The sequence below is a fragment of the Zeus faber genome (assembly GCF_960531495.2).
Source record: "Zeus faber genome assembly, chromosome: 16".
NCBI lineage: Eukaryota > Metazoa > Chordata > Actinopteri > Zeiformes > Zeidae > Zeus > Zeus faber.
Genome location: NC_137202.1, coordinates 103,721 through 127,477, shown reverse-complemented (window position 1 = coordinate 127,477; position 23,757 = coordinate 103,721). Strand labels below are relative to the sequence as shown.

The following is a 23,757-nucleotide window of genomic DNA, read 5'->3' as shown; positions in this document are numbered from 1 at the left end:
AGTGTTTCCTCCACTCGATTCCCATGACATGAATCGCTTTTCTTTTTGCGGCAAGCATTACTTACTTACTTTACTTCACACCTAATACAACGAACGTCAAGAACAAATCGTTTATTCCTATGGAGAATCGGACTTTCCGCCTTCTATTGAAGTTCTGGGATGCATTCAAAATGTTTAACTCATACGACAAGTTTCAGCTCGACAGTACTACGCCAGTCGAGTTTTTTAAATTGGAACTGGGCTTAAAACTAAATAAACAAGGCACGCATTTAAAATAATGATGTTATTAGCGTTAATGTTAGATGTCACCAAATCCACTATCAATCAATCTCTTTTTATATAAGTGTGTTATATAATTGTGTGTTGTGGTGTGGGGATGAAGCGGTTTGAGCAGCCACACCTGACCTAGATCTAGGTAATTGGGATCAGAGTGGCTGCATACCTGTTGCTCGTTTGTTGGTCTAATGAGCAACAGGTAAAATCCCCACACACACTCAGGAGAGGAGCCTGTGTCATGACACATATCTATCTGCCCCAGGCTAATTTCAACTGGCCCACTCTCTACAATAAACGTGTAGTAACGCATTTGGTGTGAATCCTGAATTGGGAATTAGAGCCCCAATTTCCCCGTCCCCTCCTACATCACTGTTTCTTGCGTGCCTCGTCTGTGGGGTTCAGATTGTCCAGTTGAAGGTGCGCTTGGCTGTAGCGTTGGATCAGTGCACCGGGGAGGAGCGCCACGCAGGCGATGACCAGGAGTTGGGCCAGCATTCTCCAGGTAAAGATGTCGTCCAGGGAAGAGATCTCCGACAGGATAGAGCCTGTCCTGACGCATATGAAGTTGTAGGGGATCAAGCCTGTGGGACGAAGGGAAAAACTTGAAAATACAAATATCGAAACTTTGATTTTATATTATAAAATCAATAAAATCAATAATTCAAGCAAATTATTATTAGGTGAAGAATACATTTCTATTTCAAATATACTCATACGCATAGTTAAAAACATGAAGGGACACAGCAGTATACAGTATATAACACACTGACTAGCCCACTGTATGTGGGCTAGTCAGTGTGTCAACATTAGATTTGAGGAGTGAATAAAATCACATTTTGTATATTCTGTATATATTTTTATATAGTTGGCTTTTTCTGCTCTGTATTCTTGTTCATGTTTGTTTGTCAATTTTGTTTTTAACATTTTATTACAATTAACATTTGTTACAAATACATTTCAAATGTACTTTGTGGAGTAAAGTCACTGAGTCTGATCTGTGTTTGAATGTGTATATATATGTGTGTGTGTCAGGATGTTCACTGTGTGTGTGTACACGGCCTCACCTATGAGCACGGAGGAGAAGAAAATGGTCATAGGGATGTTGAGGATTGGGGAGGTGACGTTAATGAACCAGTTAGGGGTCATGGGGAAGAAACGAAGGAAGAGAAGGAAGAAAAACAAACTGTTACGGTTCTCCTCCACCTGGGAGATGGATGGAGAGAAAGAGTGGAGAGGGAGTAAGACAAAATAGGGAAGAGAAGAGGGTGAAGGAGAGGGAAACGTTAAGGGAAGACGAGAGGTCAGACACAGCAACTGAGTCAGAAGGAGAGAGGAAAATGGGAAGAAAAATGGAAAAGTGGGAAGGGATGGCAGGGAGGGAGGTTGAGTGAAAACGAGTACGAAGTAGATTGTATGTGCATGTGCGTGTGTCAAAACCTGTCTGTGGTGTTAGGGGGTGTAGTAAAGCAGCCACACCTGTCTTGGGTCTAGGTAATTGGGCCTGGGATCAGAGGTGGCTGTAAACCTGTGTCTCGTTAGAGCAATCAACAAGCAATATGTAAATCACCCATCCCCACACACACACACACACACACACAGGGGAGCCTCTGTCATGACATGTGTCCATCTGCTCCCAGCTTGTTACATCTTGCCACTCTCTACAATAAAATGGTGTGTTTGCAACATCTCTGTCTGTGTCTCTGTATCCAAGGGCCCTAAAACACCGATATATCGTTTTGTGTATTAAAGTCATCCATCACTTATAAATAACAATTTGAACTCTGAAAAGTTACACTGTGCGGGTATAAAATTTCAGTGTTCTGTTCACTGTTCTGACTAAAATGCATTTGAAAATCCAACACATTTAAATATACAGTATAGATAGTGAACACACACACACACACACACACACATACACACACACACACACACACACGCACACACACACAGAAAGTGTTAGCCCACCTTCCTCTGCAGCATGGCCACTTTGTCAGGGAAGAAGCGAATAACATAGTTCTTCCCAAAGGCAGAAGAGAGAAGGTAGCAGAAGGTGGAGCCTGAGGTGGTCAGCAGACAGGCCAGCACCAAGCCATCCCATGGGCCGAAGATAGCACCTGCCAGAATGTTCTGCAGAGATGGATGGATGGATGGATGGATGGATGGATAAATAAATGGGGGTGTGTCCATGCGCATGGTGGCATAGATCACAACATTAATATGTGATCTGAAATTAAAACAGTTTTTTTGTTGTTTTGTTTGGAGTAACAGACAGGAGCAGAGAGGGCACATGGCACATGTAGGGGCACATGATCAGTGCCCCTACACTGATCATGTGCCTCCACCCCCCATAACGGTTGTGGCCCTAAACAACCGCATAGACTGCTTATGCTATGGAACGGCCTGTCTGGATGCATTTGCATTTAAATAAAATGTGATGAAATATAACTGTTATTCAAAACATGTTAAAAAATAGATAAAGAAAGGCCGGACAAAAAGAGTTTCCGTTTCCGTAGGTATTGTTCTTATAGGTTCATTTCTTGCTATTAGTGCATGTGTGCATGCGTGTGTGTGCGTGTGTGTGTGTGTGTGTGTGTCCATGCTCACCAGAAAGGAGGAGCCAGGGATGGCGAAGGACTGCTTATAAAGGTAGGCACTGCAGAACAGCAGCAGAACGTAGCGGTGGTGCTCCCGCTTGTAGAACTTCAGCATCTCTGCCAGCTCCCGCAGCTCATCCAGGTCCGACGGGAACTTGAGTCTGGATGGAAACACATACACTGTCCCTAAATTCCTGCCGATCATGCGTTCCCGTCTATCACACCTCCATTTTTTTTTTTGGAGATTGGCAACGGTTTTAAAACCACTCTTAAAACTAAAGCATCTTCTTCTCTGGGAGTTTACCCTCACCACAGATAGTTAGTGTTGTTGATACAACTTTACAGGATAAAAGCAAAGGAAAAAACAAAGGGGACAACAACAAAGGGGACAACAAAAATGCAAAATAAAGACCATAAAGACACCACTTATGAAAGAATGGGAATTAGAATATGGAATTTGACTCTGACTGTCAGTGTCTCTTAGTGGGTGAATTCAGTGATTGAATGAAGTATGTGGTATGAACAAAGTCATTGAGTGATCTTATAAATATATAGATGGATGGATAGTCATAGCCCACATACATACATATACATTATACATCTACTGACAAACGGCAAACTCGCCAGCTAGGAAAGCTCTAGTTAGTAAGAGGCCGTTGCATGCGTGTATGCATGTCTGTGTGTGTGTGTGTGTGTGTGTGTGTGTGTGTGTGTGTATGGGGTGGGGGTAACAGGATCTACTTGATTGACGGACAAAAATAGCCTGCGCTGCCTCTTAGCCTAAACTGGCTAAAAGGCTCAGGAGATACCCCTCACAACACACACACGCACATGCGCGCACACACACACACACACACACACACACACACACACACACACACACACACACACACACACACACACACACCCTTACACAATAGAATTACACATGGCCAGAGACACACACCAAAATCCCCATGGAACTCAACATCCTCTCAACATCCCCTCAACACGCAACTCAACATTGCCTTGATATTTAACATCGTGCTATCAATGGGTCAATGGGTTGACAAGCTCTCTCATTGGCCAGTAACATGATGATGGAATGTGTGTGTGGGTGTGCGTGTGTGTGTGTGGGGGGGGGGGGTGTCTGTCTGTGTCTGTCTGTGTGTGGTGAGGGAATCTCTGAATTGAGAGGGTGAGGTTGAGAGGGAGAGCTGGTTCTTTGATTTCACTTACACATAACCCCATGGGACACCTGCATTGTAGATACTGAGACAGTGAATAATTTTTTGATGCTACATATATATATATATATACATATATTGTATTTTTCCAAACATACGTACAGGCACACCCACCGACAGCCAGAGGGATATGAAGGGAGGATGGTTAGGGACGTGAATGTGCGCTCAAAAGGTCACCACTTTGGATCCCAACAACACGCTTCGAACCGACCCAGAGGGAATGAATGCACATGAATGATGAGCGGTGCCTTCAATCCCAAGTGAGCCAAAGAGAGTGAAGGCAAGTGGCTGTTCATCCTCCCGAGTGTCCTCGGAGATGATAAATCAAAACGTTAAGTCAGTGAGCTCCAATCCCATCCTATAAAATGATACCACTTAAAGTTTCCACAGTTACAGGATAGTCCGAGAGAAGTCAGATTTTTTTTTTGGAAAACTTATATAACGTTTTCTTATTGATGTAATTAACTAGTCTCTTTGTCACACATTATAACTATATTTTAAATATATATTCTAAATCAGTTAAATATATATATATAAACCAAAGCATCCAGATGGAACTAAAGTGATGACTCAATTGCCTTTTCTTAAGGGACAAACACACACACACACAAACACACACACACACCACACACAAACACACACAACACACACACACACACACACACACACACACACACACACACACACACACACACACACACACACACACACACACACACACACACACACACACACACACACACAGTTGCAAAAGGCTCATCTGTCATGCCCACAGCCTCCTAACTCCACTCGGAGCAGTCTGTCTCTGTTTTTTAATGAATTAATTGGTAAATTCCTCGATAAAATAAGTATTTGGTCACCTACAAACAAGCAAGATTTCTGGCTTTCACAGACCTGTAACTTTTTCTTTAAGAGGCTCCTCTGTCCTCCACTCATTACCTGTATTAATGGCACCTGTTTGAACTCGTTATCAGTATAAAAGACACCTGTCCACAACCTCAAACAGTCACACTCCAAACTCCACTATGGCCAAGACCAAAGAGCTGTCAAAGGACACCAGAAACAAAATTGTAGACCTGCACCAGGCTGGGAAGACTGAATCTGCAATAGGTAATCAGCTTGTTGTGAAGAAATCAACAGTGGGAGAAATTATTAGAAAATGGAAGACATACAAGACCACTGAAAATCTCCCTCGATCTGGGGCTCCACACAAGATCTCACCCGTGGGTTCAAAATGATCACAAGAATGGTGAGCAAACATCCCAGAACCACACGGGGGGACCTAGTGAATGACCTGCAGAGAGCTGGGACCAAAGTAACAAAGGCTACCATCAGTAACACACTACGCCGCCAGGGACTCAAATCCTGCAGTGCCAGACGTGTCCCCCTGCTTAAGCCAGTACATGTCCAGGCCCGTCTGAAGTTTGCTGGAGAGCATTTGGATGATCCAGAAGAGGATTGGGAGAATGTCATATGGTCAGATGAAACCAAAATATAACTTTTTGGTAAGAACTCAACTTGTCGTGTTTGGAGGAGAAAGAAAGCTGAGTTGCATCCAAAGAGCACCATACCTACTGTGAAGCATGGGGGTGGAAACATCATGCTTTGGATGCTGTTTCTCTGCAAAGGGACCAGGACGACCGATCCGTGTAAAGGAAAGAATAAATGGGGCCATGTATCGTGAGATTTTGAGTGAAAACCTCCTTCCATCAGCAAGGGCATTGAAGATGAAACGTGGCTGGGTCTTTCAGCATGACAATGATCCCAAACACACCGCCCGGGCAATGAAGGAGTGGCTTCGCAAGAAGCATTTCAAGGTCCTGGAGTGGCCTAGCCAGTCTCCAGATCTCAACCCTGCAACCCATTACATTTCACTGCATATATGTATGGAAGTATGTATATGTATGTGACAAATAAAAATCTTGAATCTTGAATCTTGAATCTTGAATCTTGAACCCCATAGAAAATCTTTGGAGGGAGTTGAAAGTCTGTGTTGCCCAGCGACAGCCCCAAAACATCACTGCTCTAGAGGAGATCTGCATGGAGGAATGGGCCAAAATACCAGCATAACAGTGTGTGAAAACCTTGTGAAGACTTACAGAAAACGTTTGACCTCTGTCATTGCAAACAAAGGGTATATACAAAGTATTGAGAGGAACTTTTGTTCTTGACCAAATACTTATTTTCCACCATAATTTGCAAATAAATTCTTTAAAAATCAGACAATGTGATTTTCTGGATTTTTTTTTCTCATTTTGTCTCTCATAGTTGAGGTTTACCTATGATGAAAATAACAGGCCTCTCTCATCTTTTTAAGTGGGAGAACTTGCACAATTGGTGGCTGACTAAATACTTTTTTGCCCCACTGTATATCACAGTAGCCTTCCATCCAATTATCGCCAGATTGTCAGCTTATCTAACCTAGTTAGTGCAGCTCGTGGCCCCTCCATATTTTGGAGTATTTGTTGATGCAGTCCATTGTTCTAACCTTGCCTTTCTCCCTTCCACGTCCAAGCCGTTCCTGTCCTGCCTCGTCGAGCCTGGCTCCGTGTCTACCTGTCTGGAACCTGGATCCCTCCTTCCTCGTCCACGCCGTCCATGTCCTGTCTTGCCACGCCCCGTCCGGTAGTCCCGCATTCTAGGACACATCGGCCCGATCGTGCCGGACCGGGTCTCTCCTAATCCATCACGCCTAGTGTCTTCCAATAAAACTGTTGGTGAACCCCGTCTGCCAGCAGTCTCTGTGTTGTGTGATTGAGTCCCCCCCTAGTCCTAGTCGTAACAGTACGATCTCCGCCACAACGTGGACTCAGTCGACACAGAGGCACTCTGTCGCGCGGTACAGAGCCAGGGAACCATCCTGGGTCAGCACGATCAAGCCATCTGGGACATTGCCGAAGACCTCCGCAACATCTTGGCGGCCCTGAGTGGTCTCCAGGCCCCGCCGTCTGGCGCACCGCTTCGCAGCCTGGCTCCCAGCGCTCCTCCCGTCCACTGGGAGCACCATGTTCCAGCCTGCTCGCCATATGACGGCGACTTCGGGGCATGCTAGGCTTTCCTGGTTCAATGCGCTGTGGTGTTCGAGCAGCAGCCACTGTTCCACGCCACCAAGAGCTCCTACATCGCCTACCTCATCACCTTCCCGGGGGGAGCGACTCTCGCTTGGGCATCGGCGCTGTGGGAACGTCATGGTCCCAAAGGCCGCTCCTATGAAGCCTTCACGCAGGAGATGCGGAGAATCTTCGACCACCCGGTTTGTGGGAGAGAAGATTCAAAGAGGCTCCTCTCCCTCCGCCAGGGTCCCCGCAGTTTATCTGTGCTCGTAGTGGAGTTCTGGACTCTGGCGGAGACTCTGGAGAGTGGCTCTTAATGCTCTTAATGACAATCTGCGGGACGAGCCCGCAAACCTGGACCAGTTGGTAATACTGCAACACGGCTGGACAACCGGCTCTGGGAGCGCCAACGCGAGAGGAATGCGCCTTCCCAGCCTGTACTTCCTGCTCCGTCGGGTACGTCCCGGTTGCCGGCTTCAAAAGCCACCGAGTACTACTGAAGTCTCCCGAGCGTGAGCTCAGCTTTCTCCCAAGGAGTGGGCCCGCCGCCTATAGACCTGGTCCTGCCTGTACTGCGGCCAGACTGGACATCTCCGGGCCACATCCCCGTTTGTGCTACATAGGTGAGGTATGTACAAACCAAGCTGTCTGTACCTCTACCTCTCGTCCCTTGATAAATGGCACCCTCTCCTGGGGGAACCAGACTCTACATCTCTCAGCTCTCTTAGATTCTGGTGCATCAGTTGGGCTTGGTGCCCGTTCCCTTTTCCGTGCCCATGGAAGCCAAGGGCCTGACTGGGACGCTTATGGCCCGGGTTGAGCACCAGACCGTTCCCCTTGAACTGTTGCTTTCAGGTAACCACCGAGAGTCAATTGCCTTCCACCTCATTGACTCACTCCAAACCCCCCTGGTTCTGGGTTACCCTTGGCTCCAGGCCCACAACCCCCACATAGACTGGACCTCAGGTAGAATTTCTGCCTGGAGTTCTCACTGGCACAGCCACTGTCTCCGTTTCTCCTCTGCCCCTTCATCAATCGTCTCCCCATCTGAACCCCCAGACCTGTCCTCTGTGCCGGAACAATACCATGATCTAGGTCTTGTTTTTAGTAAGAAGCATACCCTGGCACCCCTCTTCCCTGTAGCAGATAATATAACCTCTCCCAGCCTGAGCGGGAGGCAATGGGGGTTTATATTTATTGACTCTGTTTTTGTTTCCCTCTGTGGTGCCATACACTTCACAAAGCTCGACCTCCGCAACGCTTACCACCAGGTTCGCATCCGCAAGGGGGGGCGATTGGAAGACTGCCTTCAACACCCCTCTAGGCCACTTCGAGTACCTGGTTATGCCCTTTGGTCTGTCCAGTGCTCCTGCAGTGTTCCAAGCCTTGATTAACAATGTTCTTCAGGACGTGTTGAATCACTTTGTGTTTGTGTATCGCGACAATATTTTGATATTTTCCCAGTCCCCTGTGGAGCACGAGCCACACATACGCAGGTCCTGCAACACCTCCAGCCCCACTCTCAGCCCTTACCTCTAGCGCCTCACCGTTCAAGTGGACCTCCGCAGCGGAGACTGCGTTGGCCTTGACGCCTTGGACAGAGGGTTGGAGCAGTTCTGCCTCAGTGCTCCCCTTCAGATGGTAAGCTCCACCCCTGTGCTTTCCCCTCACGTAGGCTCACTCCTCCGGAGACGAATCATGCTGTTGGCAACCGGGACCTCCTGGCAGTGAAACTGGCTCTGGTGTAAGGGTGGCATTGGCTGGAGCGAGCGGACCTGCCATTTGTGGTCTCGATGGACCCCAAGAACTTGTCCTGCATTCAGTATGCAAAGCGGCTCAACTCCTGTCAGGCCAGGTGGGCTCTGTTCTTTGGTCAGTTAAATTGTCAGTTAAAATGTCCTATCGTCCAGGTTCCGGTAATACCAAGCCCGATGCCCTGTCCTGCCTGTTTACAGTTGAGGAAAGCAGCATGGACCTGGATCCTATCCTACCACCCATCTGCCTTATCTCCAGCCTGAAGTGGGAGATTGAGTCTCTGGTGACCTGAGCCAAGGAACATCAGCCTGACCCAGGTAGCGGACCTCCCAACTGCCTGGTTGTACCAGATACTGTGTGTTCCCAGGTGCTCTAGTGGGCCTACTCATCCAGCCTCACCTGCAACCCTGGGATTGCTTGTACCTTGGCCTTCGTCCGACAACGGTTCTGGTGGCCTAACCTGATCCCCAACATCTGGGCCTTTGTCACAGCCTGCTCCACCTGCGCTCGGAACAAGACCTCCACCCGACGCCACTCCGGCCCCCTCTGTCACCAACCCATCCCCGGTTGCCCATGGTCCCACATTGCCCTGGACTTTGTCACTGGGCTCCCACCATCCAGTGGCAACACCACCATCCTCACCGTTGTTGACCGGTTCTCTAAGTCCGCCCACTTCATCGCCCTGCCCAAGCTGCCATTGGCGAAGGAGACTGCCAACCTTCTGGTGGTCCAGGTGTTCCGCCTACATGGTATTCTGGCAGATGTCATCTCGGACAGGGGTCCGCAGTTAATCTCTCAGGAGTGGCGAGCCTTTTGCGCTGCCCTGGGAGCCAAGGTCAGTCTCTCCTCCTGTTTCCACCCCCAGACCAATGGCCAGACGGAGCGGGCGAATGAGGAAACGGAGGCCATGCTTGGCTGCGTCACAGCTGCTAACCCCTCCTCCTGGAGCATCCAACTCCCGTGGGTAGAGTACTCCCACAACACTCTCATCAATGCATCCCCTGGTCTGTCTCCCTTCCTCTGCTCGCTAGGCCACCATCACCCTCTGTTCCTGTCCTGGGAAACAGATCTCTGTTCCCGCCGTGCAGGCCCACATTCTCCTTTTTTTTTTTTTTACCTGTGCTGTCAGCATTCTGGGCATACAACACAGTATGCCCAGAGTATTTGTATGCCATTTGCATCCAGGACAGAGTTAGTCTGCAAGAGGAGTTCAAGTTCTCAACCTGCAATGCAACTATTTATTAATTCTTAAATCATCAAGAACTGCTGCAATAACTCTGTCCTGTGAATGCCCTGTAGAATGACAAGAGCACAGTTTTGGTTATGGAGAGCCACCACCAACCCCCCTCTTTGGAGAACTATTCATCATGTTTGGATCTATAAACAGGTAAATCAGGACTCAGGTTGACAGGCCCAGACGAAACACCCAACCAGCCCCGGCACGACGGGCCATCCCGCTCCACGGGACGCAGAGGAACACGCAGGCCCAGCCACCCCGCCGGCGGGGTGGGTGACCCCTGCGGGCGCTAGCCCGCCGACCACGGGGCCCAAGACCCGAACCAGCGACCCACACCCCCCGCCCCCAGCCCGAGCCCCAGAACCCACAACCACACCCGGAACCCACACACGGACGCCAGCTGCAGGTACTCCCCGGGAGCAAGTCTCCCCCCCACCACCCCCGGGGACAGGCCAGCTCAACTCAGGCAAAGGAGCGGGCGCCACCCCCCAGACCACCCAACTCCCCCGTGGGGCCCCCGGATCCCCCAAGAACACCGGTTCACGCACTACGGATTTCCCCAGAGCCGCCCGGGCAGCCACCCAAATGCGGAGCCCCGGCAGACCAGGAGGGCCCCCACATGCCCCGACATTGCACCGACTTAGGAAGACTCAAGTATTTAATGATGGAGTTATGTCAGTGATAAAAGTAGCCCATATCTCATTAAATGAATCAACATGGTTTTTGGATATTGCAAATAGTTTTTCCATTTAGATGTAATCTATTAATAACTGCAATCATTGGGATGTGGTGAGATTATCTCTATTTTTCCAATTGAGTAATATAGTTTTCTTGGCCATTGTTAAGGCGATCAAAATGGGTTGGTGGTGTTTCGGTGGGGGGTCGACTGAGGAGAGGTCACCGAGAAGACATATAGACGGGGAGAATGGAATGCTGCGACCCAGAAGGGTTGATAGCTTCTTGGTGATGTTGGTCCAGAATGCTAGGATAGGTGGGCAGAGCCAGAAGGCATGAAAGTAGTCATCTCTGGTATCAAGGTAACAGTGAGAGCAAATGTCTTCATCCACAAAACCCATTTTGAACATTTTGTGTTCCGTGATATGGGCTCTGTGCAAAATCTTATATTGGATGAGTGCATTTTGGAGTTAGGTGATAGAAAAGGTGTTGTTGCAAATAAGCTTCCACAGGTTGATATCGGTGGGAACAGCAAGGTCTCTTTCCCATTTCATTGTAGGTAAAGACAAGGTGTCGTCTATTTTTAGTAAAAGTTTGTATATTATGGAAAAGGGATTTTTCAAGTGACCGATATAAGTGAGATGTTCAATCATTTCAGGTGGTTGTAGGATTTTAACTTTTAGAGACTGCTATAATTGAAGGAATTGAAGGAAGCCGTGGCCACCGATATTATACCTTTGGGTTAGGGTTGGGAAGGATATAAGCAAATTGTTTTCAAAAATGTGTTCCAGATGAGTAATTCCTTGTCTTTTCCAAGACCTAAAGATTATTGGTCTGTTTTTAACCGGGAAATCTGGGTTGTGCCAGATTGCCGTGAATTTGTTTGGCGATAGAGTGTGACCACTGAGTTTGAGGAATTTCCACCAGGCTGACAGAGTTGTTGCGATAAGTGGGTTTTTAAAGCAATTATGTTTCTTTATAGATTCATTAAGGAATGGGAGATCGGATAATGATAACTCCTGACATTCAGATTGTTCAATGTCTCGCCATCCATGGGCCAATTGTTACTCTGGCTATAACCATTTAATTATAAATTGAAGATGGTTTGGGGCTGCTAGGCCTCCACCGTCTTTGTTTTTCTGTAGTGTTGCGAGTTTAATTCTTGGTTTCTTGTATTTACAATAAAATTTGTTGACTATTGAGTCCAGAGTATTAAACCAATGTGCTGTTGGGTGCACTGGGGTCAATGAAAATACATAGTTTATTTTTGGAAATATATTCATTTTCACTGCTGCTATCCTACCAATTAATCTAATATTGTCCGTTGTGATGGTTAAGTGAAGTTTCTGGGTTGCAGCATTACAGTACCCCCCAATGAGTGGTAAGACTGTGGTTTTAGTCCAATTTATTAAATAGCCTGAGATAGCTGAGAATTTAGATATAAGATTGAACTCCTCCGGTAGGTATGATACTGGGTTCCATATGTACAGTAGGATATCGTCTGCATACAAACTGATTTTGTGAACAGTTTCCTGTTTGTATGCCTACAATATTGCTTTATTGACGGATAGCCGCCGCGAGGGGTTCAATAAAGATTGGGAATAGTATAGGGGAGAGCGGACATCCTTGTCTTGTGCCGCGTTGTAGAGTGAAACGCTGAGAGGTGTAACCATTGGTGATGACAGAAGCAGATGGAGAGTTGGAGAGGATTCAGATCCATTGAATCAGGGACTCTCCAAAGCCAAATTTTTTGAGGATTGAAAAGAGATATGTCCAATTCACTCAATCAAAGGTTTTTCCGCATCCAAAGAGGCAATGGTAGTATTTAAGTTGTTCCTTTTAGATATGCTCATCAGACTGAATAAACGACGCATATTGCTGGATGAGTGTCTGCGTTTGACAAAGCCTGTTTGATATGGGTGAATTATAAATGAGATTACTTTTTCAATTCTGTTGGTTAGTGTTTTACTTATAATCTTAAGGTCAATTAATAAGGCTTATGGGTCTGTAACTGGAGGTGAGGGTTGGGTCCTTTTTGGCTTCCAGCCAAACCGAGATAAGAGCAGTGTTCATGTGAGGAGGCATGGTCAAGGTTGACTTGACCTCTGTAACCATTCTGATGAATAGTGGGGAGATAAGTGGCCAGAAGTGTTTATAAAATTCCACTGGGTAGCCATCTGATCCAGGTGATTTATTGTTGGGCATAGAGAAGAGCGCTTTCCTGAGTTCTTCAAGAGTAAGTGGTTGATCTAAGGTGGTAGCCTGTTCCGTCGAAAGTTTAGGAAGGTCGATATCATCAAGGAATGAGTGAATGTTTTATATATTCGATTCATTATCCGAGTGATAATGGTTCTTATAAAAGTCTCTAAATATGTTATTGATGTCTTGCGGAAAGTATGTTATTCTACCCTGTGAATCTTTCATGGCTGTAATAAGTGATTTTTCTCTATCACGTTTCAATTGATTGGCAAGAAATTTACCAGATTTTTCATTGAATTCAAAATAATTTGCTCTTGTCCGTGTCATAAGGAATTGTGTCTTTTGATGGATGATAGTTTCAAGTTGAGATGTAATTGTCCTGATCTCATATCGGATTTGCTCAGAGGATGAGTGGGCTTGTTGGGAATGCAACTCCTTTAGTCGCTGTTCGAGTTTATTTTGGCATTCTTGTCCTTTCTTTTTCTTGTGAGTGGAGAATGAAATAATACTTCCTTTTAGAACTGCCTTAGCTGTTTCCCAAAGTAAGGATGGTGATATTCCTGGGGAGTCATTCAGTTCAATGAAGGAAGTCCATTCTCTTGAAAAGAGATGATTAAATTCTTTATCCGTCAAAAGTGAGGTGTAAAACCGCCACCTGCCGGGAAATAGGGTGGATTTCTGGATTAGTGATTTTGGACAGTGCAGAGTTACTTGTTAAGAAAAGGTCTTTTCTAGAGAAACTTTGGTGGCGTGGTGAGTATTATGTGTATTCTCTAGAATGTGGGTTATTTGATCGCCAACAATCCCCAAGAGCAAGATCACTCATGTATTGTTTTATGGTATCTGACGAACGCCAGGATTTGGAAATATTTCTGGTTTGAGAGCGGCATAAATTTGGAATCAGTACTGTGTTGAAATCTCCTCCCAATATGATAATTGATTCAGAAAATTCTAAAAGTTTTGAAAATATATTGTGAAAGAAATTTAGGTCATCAGCATTGGAGCCATAAATATTAGCTATGGTTATTTTGATGTTACCTAAAATCCCATTAATCATAATGAAACGTCCTTCTGGGTCTGATATTGTGGTTTTATTTTGATATAGGATACTTTTATTGATCAATATAGATACACCTCTTTTTTTTTAGTTGTATGATGCGGAAAACATCTGATTAAGCCATTTAGCTTTGAGTTTGAGGTGCTCAGATGCAGTGAGGTGGGTTTCTTGCAGTAGACAGAAGCTGGGGTTCATCTTGGTGAGGTGAGTTATGATTTTGCTATGTTTAGCAGGTGAGCCCAAGCCTCTCCCATTCCAACTAACAAAGTTAATGGGTGTCATTGAAGCTAGTTAGGGGGTGATGGCACAGTGCATGCAAGGCAATAGCTATACTACCGTTCCCATGCTTTCCCATAGATAAGTCTGGGGTGTCCTCCTTTATATTCCTTTTCATTGCCATAGTATTGTAGGAAGTTTGTAGGGATACATAACTAAACAAACAACTGACGAGTAGACAAAGAAAAACACAGAATATTGCGGGATTACACATACATAAAGTGAAAGACAGTATAGAGTGAGCGTGAGATGTAAGGAGAGAGGGATTAGGGAGGTGAGATGAGAGAAGTATGGAGGGGGAATTAGGAAGGTGAGATGAGAGTGAGCGATATTTTAAATCCTGACATAGATAGCATGCCTATTCCTTCATCTTGCAGTATATAATAACTGGAATTATGACAATTACAATTACTTGTTACATTATGCTCAGAATAACCAGGGTGTGGTGGAGGAGTCTCGGAATAACTGACCGTCTATATATCATTTGTCAACAATCATCGATACGCGTTTACCCTTCTGCCGGTTCTCCTTCAGGACGGGATACAGCACCTTTCTTCGCTCGTTGATCTCCCAGGAGAATTGATCGTTCATACCCAGCGTGGTTCCTTTCAGTTCCGGTCCTTTGCTTTTAACCAGCTCCTTGTGCTTGAAGTGTTCAAACTTAGCAATGATGGAGCGGGGACGGTTCCCCACACAGTGTCCCAGTCGATCAATTCGTGAAAGGTGATCTGCTTAACGGTGTCCATCGGGAGTTTCAGGGCGATGCGGAGAAAGTCTTTCACCATATTTTTTGGGGACTCGGTGTTGTTCTCTGGGATCCCAGAAAAGATGAGGTTGTCCCGCATACTTCTGGATTGAATATCCAGGATGGTCTCTTTCATTATTTTATTTTATTTTTTTACAACTTCCATCTCCGCTGTGAGAGGCTTCGGAGGTTTTCAGATCCGCGTTGTCTTTTTGCATTTCGCCTACAGTGCAGTGCAGGAAATCAAGACTGGCTTTGATCTCGGTTATGTCTCGGAGAAGTGGACCGAGCATGTCCAGCTTCTTGTTAATCTCATCCAAGACACTAACCTCTACGGCACTCCGTATGAGATCATCAGTGTCTGTTGCTGAGTCGGTCTTCTTTCTTTTCGCGGGACTTTTGCGGTCCTGGTCTTCTTCAATCACGTAGGTTTTATAAAAAAATCGATACAATCCTCGAGGTCCTCAATTTTGGTTTTGTGCGGTGTTCCCTTTTTTATATATATATATATAAATATTATTTGCAATTTGCTGTATTATTTTGTCTGAGGTGGAGCTACCACGTTATTTAATGTAGCAGGGCGCCACCATGTTGGGTCTCCGCTCACTACTCACTCAGCTTCCGTCTTCTCACGAGATCACAGCATGCTCACACCTCGCTCAGCATCAATTCACTTTTTTTCCACCTAGGCAGGCCCACATTCTCCACCGTCAACGCACCTGGAACAAGGCCCACTCAGCCCTTTTCCAGGCATCCACCCAGCCCCGCCACCCCATACGTCCCTGTCCAAAGGGTCTGGCTCCTGGCAAAGGACCTGTCACTCAAAGTGGAGTCCCCCAAGCTCGCCCTCCTGGTATGTTGGCCGCTTTGTTATCAAGTCCATCGTCAACCCTTGTGCTGTTTGTTTTGTCCACCCAACCTTTCATGTCTCCCATATCCAGTCGGTTGCCTTCTGCTCCGCCACCCCGCACCATTGACGACCACCTACCTTCACGGTCAGTCACCTATTGGAGGCAAATTTTGGATGCATCCCTCAGAGACTTTAACCAAGCTCATCCTCCCAACTCCAGGCATCCACTAGGTGGTGTCCATGGTGGTGGTTGGGGGGGTACTGTCACGCCCACAGCCTCCTCGCCCCACTAGGAGCAGTTTATGTCTGTTTGTCATTTATCATGGACAGGTCGCCGGGCGCTTAGCCCTTCACGGTCCCCTCTGCCATTCCTACCTCCTGCGCTGTACCACACACCCACAGTATTCTATATCACAGTAGCCTTCCATCCAATTATCACAAGATTGTCAGCTTATCTAACCTAGTTAGTGCCGGTCGTTGTCCCTCCATATTTTGGAGTATTTGTTGATGCAATTCATCGTTCTAACCTTGCCTTTCACCCTTCCACGTCCAAGCCTTGTCAAGCCTGGTGGACGGGTGGACAGGGAGTCCACGTGGATCCCTCCTTCCTCGTCCACGTCGTCCCTGTCCTGTCTTGCCTCGTCCCTTTTGGTTGTCCCGCCTTCCCGGACCCGTCCGCCAGATCCAGCTCCACTGGGTCTCTCCCTATTCATTACTCCCAATAAAACTCAGTTTTGAACCCCGTCTGCCTCTCTGTGTCGAGCATTTGAGTCCCCCTTCTAGGTCGTCCTCAGACAAGCCTTCCATCGTTGTTTCCAGTCATCCTGGTTCTCCATACATCTGGCCCCTTACCTGGTTAAAACATCCTCTTAGGTCCATGCGGCATGATATCTTACAGGGTGTTATTCTATCGTCCTACTACCACATGCATGAGTCTGGCATACAGTAAAATTTCCAACACACACACACACACACACACACACACACACACACACACACACACACACACACACACAGTCACACACACACACACACACACACACACATACACATATATATATACACATATATAAATATACATATACACACACACACACACACACATATAAACATACACATATATACATATACACACACTAATATACACTGTACACACACATATACAGTATATATACATAAATATATACAGTATATATACATCTATACATACATATATACATATATACACATATACTGTACATACAGTACATATATATACATACATACATACACACACATATATATACATATACACACTGCACACACACGTATATATATACATAAATACATATATATACATACACACACACACACACCCATAAACAAACATAGATACACATATATACCCATTTGTACATATACATGTACATGTAATGGCATTTCAATTAATAATGGCATTTCAATTAATTCAAGGTCTGGTGTTACCAGTTCACCTTGTACCAACGCCTGATGTGGCCGCTGAAGCTGTGTGACATCACCCTATTGACAGCCCTGAAGTTGGATGCCAAAGCCAACATTAATACATATATATATACACAAACATATATACACATATATACATATATACATATATATACACATCGGGTGTCATGACATTTCACTGCATATATGTATGACCCTATGTATATGTATGTGAAGAATAACCTCTTGAATCTTATATACATACAAACATAGAAACAGAAACATATATATATATATATATATACACACACACACACACACACACACACACACACACACACACACACACACACACACACACACACACACACACACACACACACACACACACACACACACACACACACACACACACATATATAGATGGGAGCACAGATGGGTTCAACTGCAGGGCATTTCTGTCTGAAGCACCTCCGACAGTGCCATTGGGTTGGCTGCAAGGTCATCAGCTGGGGGCCACCCTTCACTGGTGTTTCGCTCCTTTAAACCCAGAACACCTCCAGATGGTGGAGCAGTGACAGGGACGTCTCCCTGATGCTCCTTGCCAACCCTAAGACCCTTGCTTTCCCCACGCCTTATCCTTTCTTCGGAGCGAGAGCCAAAAGCTCCCTTGTTCAGCATCCGCTGCCCTGTCTTTTGTGGCCTTCCTGAGTTTGAAGCCCGTGATCCCGAGAGACCTCAGGAATCACTGGGTGGATGCTCCAGTGTAGCCTCGGCAGCCGACTTCCCTGGGTACGTGAGCGCCTTCCACCCAGCTTGGGAACACAGAGTTGCCAGCTCTGCATACCTCTCCTTCTTCCTCGCGTAGGCCGCCTCCATTCCCTCTTCCCACGGGACAGTCAGTTCACCCATGATAACTGTCCTTGCGGGGATGGACCAGATCGCGATGTCTGGTCATAAGGAGATTGTGGTGATCTCAATGGGGAACTTTAGTTGGCGGTCGAGGTCGGCTGTGATGTTCCACTCGGCTCCAGCTAGTTTGCCCAGGACCAGGTCATGGCGCCATCTGTAGTGGCCCTGCATCAAAGCTGCCTTGCACCCAGACAGGATGTGCTGCAAGCTTGGGTTCTGGGACTCACACAGCTGGCAGGCTTCATCCGAGCTGTACCACAGGTTCCAGGGACTGGGGAGGGTGTCGTAGGTGGCAAGGATCAGGAGGCTGAGCCTTGCCTGAGGCATCCTCCACATATCCGCCCATGTCACGGCCCTATCAACCACAGCCTCCCAGGTTGTCCATCTCCTTGCTGTTGCTGGCACACAGCTCAGATCTTGTAGCATTCCTTTTCCACCTTGACCACCTCTGAAATGACCAGATCTTTCCTTTCTTTCTCTGTGGCTTTAGACCACATCTTTGGTGCCATTTTTCTGGCAGGCAGCTGTGGTCGATCTTGCTCAGAACCTCCAAGAGCTGGGAAGTGACATGTGCAGCCATGTGCCTGTCGGAAAGGTCGGCTGTGTAGAGCCTTCCGAGGCTTTGCACCGGCTCTTCTCACCCCTGACAGAGAAGGAGATGTTGTCACTCCTGACTTTCCTGATTGAGAGACTGTGGGACTTGGCAGGTTTGATCTTCATCCAGGCCCAAGAGAGCAGTTCCTCAAATCTTTTCAGGAGTCTGGAGGTACAGGCTGCAGTCTGGAGAAGTGTGGTGACATCATCCATGTAGCTCCGTAGTGCCGGGAGTCGATGACCTGATTGGGACCTGACTCCTCGGACCATCTGTCTTCCTCCAATCAGGATGATCGCAAAGGCTTCTGTGAAGAGGATGGGCGAGATGGAGCTGCCTATTGTTATCCCCTTCTCCAGCTGGTGCCAGCCAGTTCAGATTGTCTGGGTGATGTGGAAGTTGTCAAAGTACTTTGCTACAAGGCTCTGGATGCATGGTGGTATGTGGAAAAATTCAAGGGCGAAGGTGATGAACTGGTGAGGAACCGACCTATAGGCGTTCGCAAGATCCAGCCAAACCACATGGAGATCCAATTTGTGGCTCTTGGCTGTTTGGATTTGCTCCCATATCATGGCAGAGTGTTCCACACAGCCGGGAAAACCTGGAACGCCTGCCTTCTGGCAAGTGGTGTCGATGTAGTTATTGCCAGAAGGAAGTAGGTCATCCGCTTTGCCAGCAGCGAGAAGAAGATCTTCCCCTCCGCATTCAGCAGGGCAATGCCTCTGAACTGGCCGATGTCTTGGGAATCCTTCTCCTTCCGGATGAAAGTGGTGATTGCTCTGCTCCATGCTGATGGAATGGCTTGGGTTCTCCAGGCGACGGTCATCAGCTTCCACAAATGCTTGAGGGGACGTGGACAGATCTTGTACACTCTGTACACGCAATTTGATCCTGGGGCTGATGCAGCTCTCGCTCGCTCTACCACTTGTTTGACTTCAGTCCATTTGAGGGGGCCGGTGTGAGAAGTGACGAAGGCTCTGATGGGCGGGGTACACACACACACACACACACACACACACACACACACACACACACACACACACACATATATATATATACACACACACACACACACACATATATATCCATTCATATATATACTGTATACACACATAAATTCATACACACATAAATACATACATACATACAGGCATACATACATACATACATACATACATACATACATACATACATACATATACACACACACACAAACACACACACACACACACACACACACACACACACACACACACACACACACACACACACACACACACACACACACATACATATATACACACATACATATACTGCATATGTGTAGCTCCCGCTCATGCCACCAAAACAGTTCTGACCCCTCAAGGCATGACTCCACAAGGCCTCTGAAGGTGTCCTGTGGTATCTGCTCGGCACAAAGATGTTAGCAGTAGAGCTACAGTAGTCTTCTATGGGATCGGACCAGAAGGGCTAGACTTCACTCCCCACACACATCAATGGGCGCCCATGACCCTGTTGCCGGTTGTCCTTCCTTGGACCACTTGTGGTAGGTACCAACCACTGTATACTGGGAAAACCAGTCGTCTAGCCATCACAATTTGGCCCTTGTCAAAGTTGCTCAGATCCTTATGCTTGTCCATTTTTCCTGTCAGTGGTTTTAATGTTGTGGCTATATATCCATCCCTACCTGTACCCCTGGGCTCCCAGTTGGGTCTCTGCTGGCTCCAGTACATCACGTTTTGGTCCTGGGGGCAGGTTCACGGACAGCAGGTACAGGTAGAAAGTTGCGGCTGACACCACCGCGACCAGTCCGCTGATGGAGCTCATGGCTCCTTGGGGTGCAATCTTAGGTCCGAGTCCTTGTGCAGCTTACTCTGGTCTTCAGTAAAACAACCAACCAAACAAAACAAAAAAAAAATCACGTTTGTGTACGGACCAAGACCATTAAAAAAAATCTTATCAGGAGGGGGATTCACTCAAGTCTTAAGCCCAGTTGAAACAGAAGCAGAGAGCAGGTCTCTCCCAAAATAGAGCTCCCAGTGACAGTGAGCATGCTAAGGGGATCACATGGCAAGCTGCGACCAGCTGGTGGAAGAAGAAAAAAAGATCCACAGGGTCCTTGTGAGGGGTCCCTACATCTGCTGCACCCTGCTGGGCCCACATCCAGAACACGATGTCACCATCCCCCACTCCTGAATGCCCTGGGAGGTCATCCTCGCCCCATTCAAAACAAACGCTCTGTGGTGTCATTCAGAATGCATTATGCTGTCATGAAATGCAGATGCCAACTGTGACATATATTGTGTGAGACACCTCGTAAACACAATGGAGCTGAATACTAAACTGACATTTAAGCTATAATATCATTTATATCTAAATATGAATATTAACTACTATATGGCAAGTCAAACAAATAATGCTTCTATAATAAGCTATATTTAGTTTGTCATAGATTAATCTATATCTAATATCTAAGGTCAGAACACGTATTTGTTATGAAATCTCTTATGTGGGACGGCAACTTGAATCAATTTGGTATAAATCACTCATATATAATAAAATATGGAAGACTGTCTGGAAATAGGATGTAAAAACAGAATAAATGTGACTGGATTTAAGATTATGAGCGCAATTTTGGAAATGCTAGTTGTCGTACAAAAATACCACAGTGGGTAGCGCTATGCACCTGCATTAGGTTCGGGATCCTCCAATAAACTCAAAGCACCATCAGAAGAATTGCAATGCATCGTAGGGTAAAATGTGCTCTGAAGTGACCATCGGATGGACACACATTTCCTAGAATAGGGAGTGTCTCTTTATTGTCATAGTACAAGTACAACACATTTGTCATCTGCATTTGACACATCCTACACACCCTAGGAGCAGTGGGCAGCTGCAGTCCAGTGCCCGAGACCAACTCCTGCTCTTTTTGCCAGTGCCTTGCTCAGGACCACTGAACTCCTAACAGTACATGTATTTTGATGATGGAAGGAAATATACAAAAACGCAGGGAGAACACGCAAACTCCACAGAAGGAATACAGGACTTTCTTGTTCTGAGTATGGGTGCAACGGATCACAAAACTCACTGTTCGGATCGTATCACGGATTGGATAATCTTTGGGATCAGCAGAAAAATAAGGGGGAGACAAATAAAAGCAAGGAACTTTTGCCGAAAGCAAAATTCAATATGTCCAATGTTTGAATAAAAAAATTAAATATATAAAATATTCAATACTAAATTGTTAAATTAAAGTGCAGTATGAGGCACGCATGATACCGCACGTTAATAACAAACTCAATTTCATGAAAATCAGTTTAAAATTAAGCAAGGTACAGTCGATAATAGATAAGACTGTATCTCTCAATACATGATTTGATTTGATCTAGACATGTATATTTTTCAGCACTAACCCTATCGAGTCTTGATTTGTTTGATCGAGTCTTGTTTTTCAATAAGTAACATTGAGCCCAGTCACAATAAATCATTATAAATATTGTTATATTTTTGTGGTGGAATGAATATAAACAAAATATTTCATAAAATTTCATAGATAAAATAAATGCTTGGGAGCCGTAAGAAACAGTTACAGTTCTGTAACTCGGTCAACTCAAACTGATAAGAAGGCTGGGCTTCTGGAAAAGACGGATTTCTTTTGCATTAACATGTAGTTGCCGGAATCGCACACCGAACTCCGCCTTCAGCATTTCCAGTGCTTCCACACACTTTTCAGCTGGGAACGGGACCACTGGGTTCTCTGCAGAGAGGTCTTGGGTAGCAGGGAGATGGATGAAGTTGTGCTTTTTCACTTTCCAAAAGCAGCGCAAGTTTCACCTCAAATGCTTTTATGTGCGAATACATGTCGCAAATGAGTTTTCCCTGGCCTTGTAGCTGCAAGTTAAGGCTGTTCAGCATTTCTGTCACGTCTGTTAAAAATGCGAGGTGTCATCATACTAGGAGCCCCGTCAGTCGTGATGCTGGCAAGCTTTGACCAGTCTAGGTCCAACTCTTCCATGGTTTGGCATACTTTGCCGCAAATATCCTCCCCCGTTGTAGTCCCTTTGAGACTTTGGAGGGCTGCCAATTCTTTTAAAGACATCTTTCTTCTCGGGACACACCGCTTCCGCGACAGCATTCAAACATTTCTTGACAAACTCTCCATCACTGAAAGGTTTACCGCTGTTTGCTATCAGTTGAACAACCCGAAAGCTGGCCAGAACGGATGACTGGTTCAGCTGAGCTTGGCGTACAAATGTATTCTGCTGAGCTAACAGTCCACTTTTTAGCTTTGAGAGTTTGTCTGCTCGCATTTGGCCTTGAAAGTTATCATAGTTGTCTTTATGACGGGATTCATAGTATCGGCGCAGATTGTGTTCTTTGAATACCGCCACCGCCTCTTGACAGATGAGAGAAACAGCCTTTTTTTGCATTGAACAAAAAAATAATCGTTTGACCACTGCAGGTTAAATACCCTGCATTCTGAATCAATTTTTCTCTTACCTAACCTTTTCGCCATTATTCCGTTCTATTTGACAGGGGCTAGCCTAGGATTCGTGTGGCTAGACTGAAAAAAAAATCATAATGCGTCTCTGGTATTGTTCAGGGGGCTGGGCCAAATGTGGAGGCGGGCCGTATCCGGCCCGCGGGCCTTGGTTTGGGGACCACTGGTTTAAAGAATGCAGCTCGTAACTACACTGAGGTTGGTGAGCATTACGTTCAAGTTGCACTTGCAGAAAGTTGTCACTGGAGGGCATTAGTGAGTTAGGAACAGACACTCCAGTTGCGGCGGATCTGCTCCACGAAGCGTGATGCTCAGCATAATAGTATGTTACACATTTGGGGTGTCGGAGATTTTTCCAGGCATGAATGC

At 46.1% G+C, this 23,757-nt stretch overlaps 1 protein-coding gene across 1 annotated transcript; it reads right to left on the bottom strand.

Annotated features, from left to right (window-relative positions):
• Positions 1 to 96: 96 nt before the first annotated feature.
• LOC307242185 (transmembrane protein 41A-B-like) lies at positions 97 to 20,879 on the bottom strand. The gene is made up of 5 exons (XM_080016521.1): positions 20,575 to 20,879; positions 2,881 to 3,031; positions 2,242 to 2,403; positions 1,341 to 1,479; positions 97 to 857 (listed from the first exon to the last, which is right to left on the bottom strand). Exons 1-5 carry the CDS (start codon positions 20,712 to 20,714, stop codon positions 643 to 645), a joined length of 807 nt encoding a protein of 268 aa, XP_079872647.1. The 5' UTR covers positions 20,715 to 20,879; the 3' UTR covers positions 97 to 642.
• Between the last annotated feature and the right edge of the window lie 2,878 nt (positions 20,880 to 23,757).